The sequence below is a fragment of the Antennarius striatus genome, chromosome 16 (assembly GCF_040054535.1).
Source record: "Antennarius striatus isolate MH-2024 chromosome 16, ASM4005453v1, whole genome shotgun sequence".
Lineage (NCBI taxonomy): Eukaryota > Metazoa > Chordata > Actinopteri > Lophiiformes > Antennariidae > Antennarius > Antennarius striatus.
Genome location: NC_090791.1, coordinates 10,165,186 through 10,181,987, shown reverse-complemented (window position 1 = coordinate 10,181,987; position 16,802 = coordinate 10,165,186). Strand labels below are relative to the sequence as shown.

Genomic DNA, 16,802 nt, shown 5'->3' with positions numbered 1-16,802 from the left:
TTCACTCTTGTGAGGAGGAGTTAATGCAAATCTCTGATGTCTTCCAGCTCTTATCTGACAGCACAGAGGATGACAGACAACAGTGGACACACAGTTGAACATGATGGGCTGTAGGACAGGATTGCTGGTTTTAATGATCTGCTGGGCAGGTAAAAAAATTTTTTCTGAATGTCAATTGTAGTCATGATGATAGATGATCTCAATGATCTGCATGTTTGTTTCCTCTTGACAGGTGTTGATGGTCAGACTCTAGTAGAATCTGATCCAGTGGTAAAAAGACCCGGAGAATCTCACAGGTTGACCTGCACAGCGTCAGGGTTCACATTCAGCAGCTACAATATGGTTTGGGTCAGACAGGCTCCTGGAAAAGGACTGGAGTGGATTACCTGGGTTGAAAATGATAACGACAGAAAATTCTACTCTCAGTCAGTCCAAGGCCGGTTTACTGGCTCCAGAGACAACCGCAGACAGCAGGTGTATCTGCAGATGAACAATCTGAAGATGGAAGATTCTGCTGTTTATTATTGTGCTCGGGATCCACAATGAACTGAGTTGGTTGAGCAGCTGCGCAAAATCCTGCAGTGTTCAACTTTTAGGATTTCTGTTATTAGGTATTTTACGTGATATTTTCCATCATTGTTCTGTACTTCATATTCAAAATGATATTTTTAATATCCTGAGCTTGTCCCCCTTGTGGGTCTCGGGTGTGCTGGAGCCTATCCCAGTGGTTTACATGTGAAAGGTGGGGTACACTCACGATAAGGTGCCAGCTCAATGCCAGGCCACTTTGAAAGACAAACAAACATGCTTACATTAACACAGATTAAAAAAAATTGTGATAAATGTCTGCTTGACATTTTCCCCTATTCTGGTGTTACACTTAGCCACTTGATAAACAATCAGCTCCTGTAAATATTCAGTCATTCATTTTCTACAGCTGCTTCTTCTGCTGTTGTGGGTCACAGTGTTGCAATCCTAACCATCTTGGGGCGTGAGGCAGTTCACAGGGCAGCCACATGGAGACAGACAAGCACGCTACTCTCCTATAAACAAGAAAAGCAAAGGAAAAAAGTAATGATAAAGTAAAGGACTAAATGATAAAGTAAGGACTAAAAATTCCTGTATAACAGAACAGGTAACATTTAAGAAGAAGAAATGCACTTTGTTAATCTCGCTTTGGAGAAATTATTTTTTCCACTCATATACTGGTTGTAAACATGCATATATATGTGTGTGCAGGCCCCTGAAACAGACACAACCACACACAAGAGGGCCTCTAAACATGCAATTTAAATGCAGTGGGAGGTAGAGCGGCAGGCAGCTCTGACCAAGTGCGCTCCAGATGAGCAGCGCTTAGCGAGGTGGTGCCTTACTCAGTGGCACCTTGGCAGTGCTTGGGAGGTTAGCTAACACCGCCCACTGCCAGCTCACACTCCAAATGTTTCGGCCGACCCGGGTCTTGAACCAGCGACTTCCGGTCCCTAGTCCAAGACTAAGGCTCTGTCCACACGATGCCAGAACTTTTTGAAAATGCAACTTTTTTGTTGCGTTCACGCCTTCCGTCCACACGACAACACAGATATCCAGGATGAAAATGCAACTTTTTAAAAACGCTGGCCAAGGTGGAATTTTTTGAAAACACTGGGTCTGTGTTGATCAACGCACTGATACAGATACGACGGAGATCTTTTTGAAAACGCTGTCGTGTGGACTTGAATCTTTTTCTATACGGGGTTAAAACTGTTGCATTTTCTAAAAGTTCCGGTACCGTGCGGACGGGGCCTTAGTGGACTGCAACCCAGACTTGCATTGGCAGGGAATTGAACCCAGGTCAATTGCTTGGAAGTCAGCTATGCTAACCACTATTCCAACAACACAATTTACCTTTAATCAATGACAGTAACCATTAAAACAAATACAAAACAAAAATTGTAATGATGGCTTTCACACAAAGCAGTCTAGGTCATCTTTAACGTCCATCCATCTATTTTCTTGAACAAGAGATGGCAGTAATCATTAGCATACGTCTGTCCGTCCGTCTATCTGACAGTATGTATGTACTGTATGTTTTCATGGAACTTTGTATGTTGGTTATATTTATAAAGGAAGAACCAGTTCAGTTTGGGAATTCTTTTTTTTTGACCATTGTATTGCTTTTTTCTCCACGTAAGTTATTCTACTGATGATCAAAAAACAAGGTACAGGATTTATGAATGTGCAGTGGAAGAAATTAATCAGCTTTTGAGTGGATCCATATGAAGGGCTGAGTTCATAAATTACTTTTGACTTTCTTTATCATTTCAGGATGGGTTTTTTTTTAGGATCTAAAGCGTTACCCATAAATGACTAGACAGATTTTCTTGAACCCTGTGGGAGACTGGGGTATGTTATGGAGCTATTGAATATAGCAATGTATTTAGATGATGAGTAGGAGGCATTTTAAAATTCTCTTTAAATGGAAACCTAAAGGCAGCTATTTGATGGTGAAGTTTTTGGATGCTATGATTTAACTAGAAGGTCTTGTTGGATCTTGGCAGATGTGTGAGTGTTACTCCAGGTAGTGATATTTCTGATTATTGTGTTGTGTATCTGGATAAACATCGTACGGGAGTTGTGTTTAGAGACAATGACATAAGACAAACGAAAATCTGCACCTGTCTAGCATTTTGTGTGTAGCTAGGTTTGGACAGTGATTCATTGTCCAAAAATAATTTTTTTGGAGAAGCATAAAGAAAATAATAAAGTAACTGTGAATACACGGTGGACTGAAAGACTGTTAATTTAATGGAAATCAAATCAAATTAATTTGAATTACATTACCTCAAAGCATTCATATTAAATTATTAATAACAATTAACAATTATTTAATAATTAAAAATTTAATTATTAATTATTGCTTGGTAACTATTACTAATAATTAATCATTTTAATTAATTGTCCAAATATTTAATTACAAATTAAATAATTAATTTAATGAATAATTCAGTAGCTCAGTCCACTAGGTCTTGGGCTGGGGCCGGAAATGTTCAAGACCCATGTAAACCAAAGTGTTTGGAGTGTGAACTGGCAGTGGAGAGGTGCCAGTTCCACCTCCTGAGGACTGTCAAGGTGCCATAGAGCAAAGCACCCTTCACCATTCATTTACGCCATGTGTGTGTGAGCCTGTAGTCATATGTTTCAGAATAAGATGATTGCAGTAAAAAGTGATGACTATAGAGTGGAAAAATTCTTTCTCCTATAAGGAATGAATAAAGGATGGTTTCTTATTTATTTTAAAAGAGACAAGGCAGCCCTTTCAGGATCCGCAGTCAAATGTTACGTTGTGCTTCATTTTTTCAAAATAAAACTCAATCTCCTGAAATGTAGTAGTGTTTTAGGAGCACTGTCACCATCTCTGTTTGCACTTGTATTTTTAAAGGTATTGAGACATTATGATCATAATGAGGGTTACAGTTTTCAAAAGAAGTTTGTCCAACAGTGGCAAAGTAAGTCATACAAAAACATGATTTATATGATTTGTGTTTTATTAGAACTTCTTTTTCTAGTTGTATTAATGCAAAAAAACAATTAATATAAATTAAATAAAAAATATAATGATAGGAAATTACATTTACTCTTTGCAGATAAATGGGAACGCCCTGTGATATGCTTACAGAGGTGTTATGGTTTTTGTAAGTGCCTGTGCCACTGTGGTTATACGTGGGTGGGTAGCACAGCACTACATACCATAACAAAAACCCTGCAGTTACATTGCATTTTTCTTGCCAGTCATGAAATGATAAAAGAAGTGTGATTAATATACTGTGAGAGGAACAGATTTTTGTTAACTGAATGAATGTGTAACTAAATCACTGAACATGTTCCTGTTAAATTCTCAGCCCATTTACTATATACATATATGTCACAATTATGAAATCTCATTTAATTCATTGTAGTTGCTTTGCAACATTACGTCACAGTGTGATCTGGTCATACTGTCAGTTTAACTTTGTGTTAGTTTTTCAATGTCTTCCAACTGTTTTTTATTATTTTAGTGAAAATGTTTTCATTAGTCAACATTAAAAATCAAAATGATTAAAATAAAAACATAACATGCATTTTAACTAATACAACACAAGAATCTTTTTCTACGTAGAGAAATGACTAACAATAGCTAGGAGTCCCTAATCTTACAGCTTTAGAAAAGCCTCTTGGTTTTGAGGTGTTTTACTATTTAGGCAACCATAGAGTGTATAAATGTAGGTTAATGTGTGTTGTCAAGAAAGTTGGATGTAGAAAGAGTGAAGGAACGCTGATGAAATGTTGTCTCTGTACAAACACCACACTTACAGTAAAGATCATACTGTATATATTTGGACACTGATAATTGTTTTACATTAAATATATTCCTATTATAGTTACATAATTAACATGCACATAAAAGGCAAACTCTCAGCCTTCATATGAGGGTATTAACATGTCCAACCCTATTTTGAAAGGGACTAAAAGAAATTGGACAATTGACTAAAAGATCAATTCATAGGGAGGTATGGGAAAATCATTTGTCATGTCGTTACCAGTTGAGTACATAAATGGCCTGGAATTGATTTGAGGTGTGGCGCTTGCATTTCTAAAATTGTATGTTTTGTCAAACTTACCTCTGCAATTGTAAATAAGAACAAGTTTCTTTGGACAAAGCCAAATATCTGTTTTAGCAATTTTCAGTCACTTTTCAGCAGCAAAAATGAATTTTTTAGCTGATCACTCAAATCCTCTCTCTGGCTGTAATCACTTGATTTTAGTAGGTACAGTTACAGAGACAAATGTCTTCATTCTATAAATTAGAGAGACAAATTATACTATCACTAATAAGTTTTTATCCATCCATCCGTCGATCTGTCCATCCATCCATCCATCCATCCATCCATCCATCCATTCATCATCCATCCATCCATCCATCCATCCATCCATCCATCCATCCATCCATCCATCCATTTGACATATTCAGCATCCACAAATTTTGAGTTCCCAGATACATTATTTAACTTTATGTCTTAAGTATGTTAATAAAAAATGTAACTTGGTTAGCATTACATTGCCTCAAAGTACATTACCTGTTGCAATTTATATGTAAAATTTATATTATGAGACATAAGACAGCTCTTTTCAGGATATCACAGGAGCTGAAGTGAAATGCTTCTTGTGTTTAATTTTCTTTAATAAAAGTCGATCTCCTGAAATGTAGTAGCACTTTAGGAGGACTGTCACCATCCCTGTTTACACTTTTTATTTTTGAAGGTATTGAGACATTATGAACATAATTAGGGCTACATTTTTCAAAAGAAGTTTGTTCAACAGAGAATTTAATAAGATAAAATAAATCGTATTCACAAAAACAGTGTTTTCTCTTTTTTTTTATTAGAACTTTTAATAAAAAAAGTAAAATAATCTCTCACTTAAATAAAAATATAAAAATAGAGAACTACATTTACTCTTTACTCTTTTCCAAAATAAAACCCAATCTCCTGAAATGTAGTAGTGTTTTAGGAGCACTGTCACCATCTCTGTTTGCACTTGTATTTTTAAAGGTATTGAGACATTATGATCATAATGAGGGTTACAGTTTTCATAAGAAGTTTGTCCAACAGTGGCAAAGTAAGTCATACAAAAACATGATTTATATGATTTGTGTTTTTTTAGAACTTCTTTTTCTAGTTGTATTAATGCAAAAAAACAATGAATATAAATAATCTCTCAATTAAATAAAAAAATAAATGATAGGAAATTACATTTACTCTTTCCAGATAAATGGGAACGCCCTGTGATATGCTTACAGAGGTGTTATGGTTTTTGTAAGTGCCTGTGCCACTGTGGTTATACATGGTTGGGGTGGCACAGCACTACACACCATAACAAAAACCTTGCAGTCACATTGTATTTTTCTTGCAAGTCATGAAATGATAAAAACATTGTGATTAATAATCAATGGGAGGATCAGATTTTTGTTAACTGAATGAATGGATTATAATAATTAAATCACTGACCACGTTCCTGTTAAATATATTCTCAGTCATTATATGCATATAGTATGTCAAGATTATAAAATCTTATGCAATTCATTGTAAAGTTTTTTATTTGTTCTGTATCATAGTGCTGCACTATAACCATAGAATTACTGTAAGTAACATGACCAACTCTAGTTAACACACACACACACACACACACACACACACACACACACACACACACACACACACACACACACACACACACACACACACACACACACACACACACACACACATAACCCCAGCTATATATTTGAATAAGCTCACTTGAAAGTCGCTGTCACGCTGTCACCAACTCCACCCACTACCTGTCAGTCAAGCGCCCAACCAATCACGGTGTGTCTGCCAGAAGGAATCATGTGAACAATCTGGCGTAAGGCATATGCTATGTTAGGAGAAGAAATAACTATACATGGACTTTCCAGTAAACATAATTTTAGAGTGTCATAACTTCCAACAATTTTCATGTTTTTGAGCAGAAAGTCCAAACAGCAGGAACAACACAGAAAACGGTAGCGAATTTTGAGTGAAACTCAGACTTTACACAATGACTATTTCGGCCAAAAAGGAAACTCTTATATTTGCGACGTCCGTCCGTTTGCGAACAGCAGGGGGTGAAAACTTTTCTAAATGCTGTCGTACCATCGTCTATATCTTTATATATATATATATATATATATATATATATATATATATATATACACACACACACATACATACATACATACATACATACATACATACATACATACATTGCATTATATATACATTGCATTATATATACATTGCAATATATATATACCTACATTAATATATCCCAAGACCAAGTGTGCTCAAATGAAGGTAAGACTTTTCTCCTTGGTAAACTAATATTAATGTGTGGTTATGATCAGCTTACCATGTATGTTTGAATATATATATAGCTGAAAAATAAATTTCTGATTTTTAACAGTAGTCTTAATGAGCGCAAAGAGTGCAAAATACTAATCCCAAACATTATCATGCAGATCTTTTTGCATGAGCATATATCATTGTGTGGTATGGGCACCACAGTGAAATGAGGTAGTACCAAAACCCGTCTATATAAAAAATTAAGGAAGAGATACAGAGAGCCTGAAGAAAAGGGGAACAGGTTCATCAAAGGACCTTTACAACATTATTTGTAATTGCAAGTTTCGGTTTTACCCTGACAAAAAAACAAGAAAGTTAAACTTTGAGGGCAATACTTTTACCAGCTGTCTAATATACAGCATACCACCAGCTAACAGGTGCCTTAGTAAAGAGATAATCACGGACACTTCACATGTCAGTGGTCAAAATGGTGTTGTTGTTTGGTGTACAGTATAAACCAAATGATGGAGAAAAATATTATTAATCAAGTTCTGTTTATTATGTGAGTGAATGAGAATAAATTAAGGGTCTAATGAGTCTCTAGATGTCATGTTAATTACTACATCTCACCCATAAGTCTATGGGCTCATACTGTACAGCATTTAACTCATGAATTTTTGTAATTAAAAAAAAAAGAAAAGACTGTTGTACAAAAGAAATGGCAATGTGTGAATATTTTGGTCTTGTGTTAATCAACATAAGTGCTTAATATATTTCTAAAACAGAGGAAACACTCTCCACCACAACAGGTGTTTCCTCATTCAGGTCAGAAAAAGGGAAAGTTACAAAGGTTCATACATCAAATTCTTAACATTGTAGTAAAAAAAAAAAAAGTCAAAAATTTATGGCAAACACAGTACATGTGGTAAATACAGTAGATAAGATTTGATAAGATATGTTCTTCAGGGGATTTTTGAAGGAATCATATGATTCTCCCAAATGTCCCTTGAAGATATTTAGAAGAATCATATTTGGTTTCTTTCTGTATTCCAGACCTGATGGTGGTAGTGAGTTTGATATGGAATAACTTTGCGGGCCTGCACAGAGCTCTGACCCCAACAGCGTCAAATACCTTTCAGATGAACTGGATGTTGCGAAATCAGTACCTGACATCAGCATTCCCCGGTGAAGGGAAGTTGTTACAGCCACAAAAAGGATGAAGTTTTCAATTTTCATGATAATGAAGTTAAACAGCAACGGCCTGTCCGAACAGCACAAAACACTTTGAACAGGCTTTATGTGTGTGGTTTTTTCCCCACAGTTTGTATTTAACTGGAATGCGCCTCCGAGAATGAGTGGTGTACAATACAGTAGAGTGCCATTATTTGTAGCAAATGTAATATTGGTGCATGGCTGCAGAAGCTCAACAAGGACTACAGCATACTCTGTAGCTACAGTGCCATAGGTGCACCATGCAGAGTACATTGACTGGCAGCATCCACGCCTGGTAAGGCAGCTATTACAAACCTCAACAATATGGCTCAAGAGAGGGAGGCAATGTCTGCTCAGTACTTCACAAGGTTTTCAAAAAAGACAAAATTTCCTGATTTTCTATATACTATTAGTTTCATGGTTGTAGTCACAACTGGTGCCATGTGGTAATTTGTTCAGTTCAGTTATGTCTATTTCTCAGTGCCCTGAGTGCTCACTTTAACTTTAAAAGTTAGAAAACTCATTGAATGATAGGTGCCAACAATATAAGTAATTAAAATAATTTATTGTTTATTGTTGAACATGATAATTAAAGTGTGTCACACCATCCATATTATTTGGCATGGAACACTGTGTATCATAGTGGGCTGAAAAAAAGAAACTGATGTGTTTGGCTAGGCTGGAGACCGAAACGATTCACTTCTGAACCTGAAATGTGCCTTGGGTGAGTTGACGATAATTTGAACTTAGAAAGAAGAGGACAAAAAAGGATATTTTTGAACTTTTCATTAACCTTATATCCCCAGTGTGACTGGTGGCATATGGAGGGCAGAGATTCCCCAGGTATTGACTGTGACTAGATAGTGTGGAGTCTGATGACCAAGTGTAGCCCTTGGACACCCATATATTGAGGGTGGAAGAGCTATGTCTGATAGAAAATCAAGCTTTAGCGGCTAAAAAGTCACGAGTCCTATTTCATTGCTACTCGATGCGGTTCTGCTTATCTTCAAAGAACTTACGGGTTTTTATCTTAGTTTGAATCTCAGGTAGTAAATTAGAAATCTGTTTGTTAGTTTAAGGGCCTCTCCACACGATACCGGAACTTTTTGAAAACGCAATCTTTTTCACACCACATCGAAAACGATGCGCGTCCACACGACAGCGTTTTCAAAAAGATACCCGTCCACATGTATCCGCATCAGTGCGTTGACCAACACGTGTATGAGCAGAACAACTCCGAGAACGACAGGAGAGAGGACCGGGACGTGTGGAAATTCAGGCCATTCCTACTGGAGGACCTCCACCAGCAGGCAGCGCATCCCGGTCTGACCCAGAACTGGCGACGGCGTCCTTGGCGAGGAACGTGAATGAATGAATGAATAAATAAATGCATATATAAACTTTATGACACATAAATAAAGAAACAGACGAACAAATATTTACGTGCAAAGCATGTTTATCAATGCATCTTCGATGTGGAGCTGTTATACATCAGAAAATAGCCAGTTTTAGCTCCATTTGTACATGTAGATATGGGTCACATGCATGACGTCACAGCGGTTTTTCCCGCAGGACACGCCCCCCCGGATAGAAAAAGTTGCGGATACAATGTCCACACAACAACTAAGACCCAGCGTTTTCAAAAAAAAATTCCACCTTGGCCAGCGTTTTCAAAAAGTTGCATTTTTCGTTCCGGATATCTGAGTTGTCGTGTAGATTATTTCAGTGTATAAATTTCTTTAAAAATATTTAAAAGAAATTTAAGAAAAAGAAGATAGTGATGATTTCTTTCTTCGCTCTGCGTTATACTGTATGTACAGACAGCTTTTTTGAAGCTTCAGTGGAGAAAAAAAGATCCAGAGAAATCAGTTGGAATTGCAGTTTGTGTTCATCTATTATTGCGTACATCTATTATTTGAACTTGGGTAGATTGTCTTGATTGTATTTTCTGCAGGCCAGTAACAAACAGGACAACAGGCAGCAGTGGCTCGGTGGTAGAGCGTGCGGTAGCGCGGGCCATCCTATGATTCAAGATTGGCGGTTCGTTTCCCGCTCCCGCCAAAAACACCCGGAGTGTGAGCTGACAGTGGGAGGTGTCAGCTCACCCCAGGAGCACTGCCGAGGCACCCTTGAGCAAGGCGCCGCCCCCTTTACAAATTGCTCATTTGGGGCGCTCCACAAAGGGGCTGCCCGCCACTCCTCCCCTTGCTTGCCTACGGACCCCTTTGTGTGTGTGAGTATGTGCTACAGGGGCCTGTACTCACTAATATGTATGCATGTGTTTGGACTACTAACTACTAAATTCCCTCAGGGATCAAATCAGTATATGAAATTATAAAAAAAAGGATTGGTAGCTGGCAACAGGATAACAACCTGAACATCCAGTATGTCAATAGGAGCTGACAACTCCAGGTCTGGCTGTCCCATGACATCTCAACTTGGCCTCAGGTGGACTACAGACTGGGAATTGGGAATAAATGTTGGTCAGACCAAGAATCTGACTAAGCTTGAGATAACTTCGTTGTGCTGGGCAGACGATTCTCCAGGATCAGTAGTTGTCTTGACTTCAGCTGCTTATCCAAATCCAGGTCACGGGTGTTACGCTGGAGGCTATCTCAGTTAACACTGGGTGGGAGATGAGATACAATCTGGTTAAGTCACCAATTTATTACAGGGCCATATAAAGAGAGAAACAGACATTCACACACAGTCAATTTTGAGTGGAGAATTCCGCTAAGCTATATTTTTGGAAGTGGGAGAAAGTCAGAGAAGTCGGAGAGAACCCACGGAGAGAACATGCAGGCCCCAGGTGGAATGGAACCTACAACCTTCTTGCTGTGACATCACTGTACTACTGTGCCATCCTGCTAACAGGTTTTAATTTTAAAAAAAATAAAACTTCTTAGTAACTGAAGTTTAAATGTAGGAAAAATATTTGTGTCTCTTGTCCCATGTTGATCAGCTCTTTGTGTCACATATACAGTATAGCAGTTTGAAAAATTAGCTAAAATGCAAACGTACATACCAAAAGGAGTCTGAAGGAGAAAGAGTTAGATAACAACAAAATAATAGAATTCAGGATGGGCCAGCGAAGACACAGCAACAGACAACTGCTGGAACACCTATAGAGGATCAGACCAACTTCAAACCAGGTTTACTGGAGGGCAATTGTGCTGGCTGATTGGACACTGAGCAGTTAGACCTCCACACAGGGAAGAGGTAAAAGTGCTCGGCAGAACTTTATCAAAATAAAAATTAATGGCAGGGAGTAGCAATAAAGAACAAAAATAAAAACACACAAACAAAGGAACTCTCATGAACATGGCATAGAGAATACAGGGCTCAAATGCAAGACAGAGACCAGTGGAATTTCAAAAGACAGGTTTATCACCGGTCAGAGGTCAATACACAGGAAGGCAGTCAAAACCAGACAGAGGTGTCCAAAATGTCAGGCAAAAGGTACGGAGAAAAGACAAGTGTTCCAATGCTGTGAGCTGCAGGAACTGAACTTGACATAAATGTCTGTGAGCAGGGAACTGTTTCCTAACTGTCATTACCAAAATAAATTTTGCACAACATGGATCACGGGATGTAAATATCTCAAGGGAAGTGGTTACTTCTACCGCAGGAATTTTTTCAGTAGTTAAACATGTTTGTGTGTTCAACTTAAGTTTCGCTTTGTATTTATAATGAAGGCTGATTGTTGTATATCACTGTGATTCATACATGGACTACTGGGGAAAAGGAACAATGGTGACTGTCACGACAGGTAAAACACTCTACTTTAGACTTAGTATTACACATGTGATAATTGAGACAATATGCCGTCTTGAAGGTGGTAGTTTTTGCATGTCAAATGTGTTATTAAGTTACACTGTGTTAATGCTTTCGACTATTGGGGAAAAGGAACAGTGGTTACTGTTACATCAGGTAAGCTAGTCTTATAATTTTCTTTGTATATTTAGGTATGTATACTATTTTAGTGTTTTTCAAAGAAATCTATTTAATCTAGTACGTACTGTGTATCTAGTTCTACAAGTCATTCAATAAATAAATGTATTCCAGTTAACACAATTTCAAAATTGATGGTAAGAATTATGTCTTATTGCATACAATGTTAACTTAAATTTAGAAGAAGTAGATTGTAGTAAAACAATCATAGTAAGTTTGTGGGAACACTTTTTATACGCCACGGTCAATGATCTGTAGAACTGTGATGGTTTTGACTACTGGGGAGAAGGTACCACGGTTACTGTGACGACAGGTATGTACTTTTAATACTTCTTGGGAGAAAATGAAATTCCTGATGATCATACTAAAATATTTAAGAATTTTCATGCAGTTGTAGCAAACGTTCAAATTACCACAAAGCATTTAATTCAGATTTCAGATGATAAAATGCTATGTTCAAGTTATTCTGTGATTTTTTAAAATGTCAAATTTCAATTCAAACTAACTTAGTTCAAACAGTAATCACAGTAGGATTTAGCAGATAATTTTGGTTTGTGTATTTATAAGACTGGGACTGATTTAATGTATAGACATACTTCATGCGCTGACTATACTTTTAATACAGCAAGCTAAGTAGAGTGCATCAGAGTGCTATTATTATAATGCTTTCGACTACTGGGGAAAGGGCACAACAGTAACCGTTTCTTCAGGTAAGACTACTATTCAACCTCATTCCGAACTGCTTAATTTGAACAAAAGAAGACAAATACATTTTGTAAGAATCTGAAAAGAAACAAATCCTTACATCTCTTTTTATTCTTAAAATGTAAAATATTCTATAGTTCTGAGTAATTCTGGCTGACTATCTTTAAATAACTGTCAAAAATTAATGTCAGTGCAAGAAACAGTATTTAAATAAATTAGGTGGCTGAAAATAAAGGTTTGCATGTGGGTGTTGAAATTTACTTACCGAGCATACTCAAATGTAATGACCATTGTTGACTCAGGAAGGAAAAAAATTGTACTATGAAATATACTTTGATGTGGAATTATAATCACACATTTTCTTTTGTTTCCCAGCCACTTCATCTGGTCCAACTGTATTTCCTCTGATGCAATGTGGCGCTGAAACAAGCACGATCGCTCTTGGCTGTCTTGCCACTGGCTTCATGCCCTCCTCACTTACATACACATGGAGCAAAAATGGGGCTGCCTTGGTCGACTTTGTTCAGTACCCTCCGGTTCTCAAAGGAAATGAGTATACAGGAGTCAGTCAGATCCGAATGAAACGACAGGACTGGGATCCCAAGGACGATGTACAATGTGCTGTGACACATGAAGCGGGAAATGCCCAGGCTGCTTTCAACCTTCCACGTAAGACTTTTGTTTTAATTTTGTTTTATAAAAACTAGTATAGTAGATAATTTGAAAATTTTCTGGATGGCATGGTGGAGCTCTTAATACACAAAATAAAATGTATGGTCCATTTATTGTAAATTAAATTTTAAAATTGGTATGTAATAAAAATGATATTAATAATAATAATATCAATAATCATCATCACCATCATCATCATAATTGTGGTATTTGTTGGTGAATTCCATTAGATGTGAATTTTCTAAATTAAATTTATGTATGCAAACAGAGAACAAAACATATTTATGAATTAGGGTACAAGATGCACTTTCAAATGAACATTCATTCATCTATTCATATCAAGGCATTGCAAACGAAACACTGAGGTGGAATAAGACTACCAAAACTTTCTTGTGTATACTCTGCAGCTATCTTTTGTTCATATCATTCTTTACTAATATTCTTTACTTAATTCTGTTGTGTTATTTAAAAGAACATAACGTGTTCAGCTTCTTTCCATCTATCTTCATGACTCTAAATATTCAGATTGATGTGAAAAAAAAAATCAGTTTCCTTGCGCAACTAATGTATATGCAGAAGCAAGCACCTAAAAATTTATTTTCTGATTGGTTTATTTCAAAAGTGGAGTCATGCGAACATACAGTATGTATACATGTTGAATGAATAAATGTGTGTGTGTGTGTGTGTGTGTGTATGTATTTATGTACACACACATATACACACAAGCACATATATATATGTATATAGTAGGAAGATGCACTATATATAAATTTTGATGTACTACATATATATATATATACATATATATATATATATATATAAAATACATCAAAAAAATGTCCTGCTTCTGCATACATATTTTGATGTATTTTTTTCAGAGGTGACTTATCAGTTGCCAACTATAAGAGTGTTGGGCTCCTGTCACGAGGAAGATGAGGCTTCCTTCTCCTGCTTTGCCAAAGATTTCTCCCCTAAAGAATATCAGATCAAATGGTTGAAGAATAATAAAGACATCACCACCAAAATTTATGAGATAAAAACACCTACTCAGGAAAGAATAGATGAAAATGGAGTCAAGCTGTTCAGTGCAGCAAGTTTTCTTACGGTACCAGTGAGCGAGTGGACTGAGGATACTGAGTTTACCTGTCAGTTTGAAGGTAAAGGTGAACACAACATTCCGACCTTTGTGAATTCTTCTGTAACCCACCATGAAGACAAAGGCACAATTTCAAGTAAGTAAATTGTTAATTTATCTTTAAACATTGTTTAAAGAAAAATATTTATTATTGCTTATTTGTTTAAAAAAGGAACTATAATTCTCATAATTTTTTAAACATTCAATAACTATTTGTTGAATATTCTCTCAATAGCACAGGAATGCCCCAAAGATTCAGACATCGAGATTATCGGCCCCACCATGAAGAACATGTTTTTAAATAGAAAAGGAGAGATAGTGTGTCGCGTCAAAGAAAACCAACCATCTCTCACAACGATTTGGTGGGAGGACCAGCATGGAAAGGAAATGGTGGGTTCACCACTGAAGCAACTTAAAGAACGGATATTCAGTAGTTCACTTGACATCACTTATGATGAATGGACCCAGGGTTTACAACGTTACTGCGTTGTTGAACACACAGCATGTATTGAGCCAGTAAAGAAACTCTATGAAAGAAATATTGGTAAGAAAACCATTCAACAGCATGAATACATATTATGACTGCCATTGCTTTGTGTGTTTATGGCAGATATTCAGTGCTGCATGCTCATTTATTCTGTCGTGCTTACAGGGGGACAGCTCCAGCGTCCTTCAGTGTTTATGCTGCTTCCAGTAGAACATACTAGAAAAGAAATGGTGACCCTGACTTGCTATGTGAAAGACTTCTTCCCTCATGAGGTTTTTATGTCTTGGCTTGTTGATGATGACAAAGCAAACTCAACTTATATATACCACACCACAAATCCCATCAAAAATGGTGGCTCTTATTCTGCATATGGCTACTTATCTCTCAGCCTTGATCAATGGAAGAAGAAGGATGTGGTTTATAGCTGCATAGTTCACCATGAGTCTGTGGCTAACACAACTAAAACTATTGTCAGGTCCATTGGCTACAGAACACAGGAGCAAACCAACATGGTCAACCTCAACATGAACATCCCTGAAAAGTGCAAGGCCCAGTAGATGCTATTCTGTGTCACTGTGTCTACTGTTGTTTAATGTTTGTCGCATGTGATGCTGTGTTTGTCCTTTTAATGCAGATTTAAAACAAAATAAAAAAGCACTTTGTAACTCTGTTGATGCAATTCATTGTGCAATTCATGTCATATTTATTTAACCAATATTTATAGCTTCATTTTTACTTAATACAATACAAAGACAGCGCAGATATCACCTTCCACCGAGCAATCAGAATAAATCAAATTTTAAACATTATATTGTAATAAGATAAGCTGCCACCCTATAAACTTTTTAGAAATGTATATTAATTACAACAATTATATATATACACATGTATATATACATGTATATACAGTATGTATATATATATATATGTATATACAGTATATATATATATATATATATATATATATATATATATATATATATATATATATATATATATATATATATATATACTGTATATACATGGTTTTTTTTTACCTGTGTACAACCCACCGACATGGTGTGTATGACCTGTCTTTGTCTGTGGATATGTTTTGTCTTAACTGGGGCTTGCACCCACAGCACATTAAATAATATTGTTAGAAGTCCAACATCAGTGGTGAAAATTGATATATTAATTCACAAGCCAAGCCATGCATTCCACGTGAGAAAATGTAATCTTTCATACACAATTCAAGTCACTGTCTGACCAATTTAGTGTTTAATTTGCATAAGCACAACAACCAAGATTTTTGAACTGCACAAATCTTTCATCATTAATCAGTAGATGGTTAACTTTGCATTACATCCAGAGGTCCTGATTGAAACTGACCACCAATGGGAGAGTGTAGTGGATGCAGAAGAAGATGACATGGGAAACACAACACTTACCTTCGTCTTACTCTTCCTAATCACTCTGCTGTTTACCATTGGAACTACAGCATTCAAGGTAATAAGGAGCATTTATTACATAAACTTAACTCATAAAGAAAAGAATGATTCATTTTTTCTTACAGTTTTTTTCAGTCACTAACAAGCGTTTGTCCAAACAGTAGTTATATTTTCTAAACTCTTAACACAGGCTCCCACCTAGAAAGCACAGTTGTCCAAATGGTTAATTTTCTTCTCAAAAGCACATTGTGTTAAATAAACACTAACTCTTCATTTCAAAATAGAATACATCTTTTTCTGCGCACACACTTTACCAAAACACTGGATATTCG

General features: G+C 36.5%; 1 protein-coding gene across 1 annotated transcript; it reads left to right on the top strand.

Annotated features, from left to right (window-relative positions):
* LOC137609110 (immunoglobulin gamma-1 heavy chain-like) lies at nt 1-15,813 on the top strand. Its single transcript, XM_068335873.1, has 7 exons — nt 1-149; nt 233-538; nt 11,806-11,859; nt 13,122-13,415; nt 14,297-14,650; nt 14,789-15,097; nt 15,206-15,813. Exons 1-7 carry the CDS (start codon nt 101-103, stop codon nt 15,595-15,597), a joined length of 1,758 nt encoding a protein of 585 aa, XP_068191974.1. The 5' UTR covers nt 1-100; the 3' UTR covers nt 15,598-15,813.
* Nucleotides 15,814-16,802: the final 989 nt, after the last annotated feature.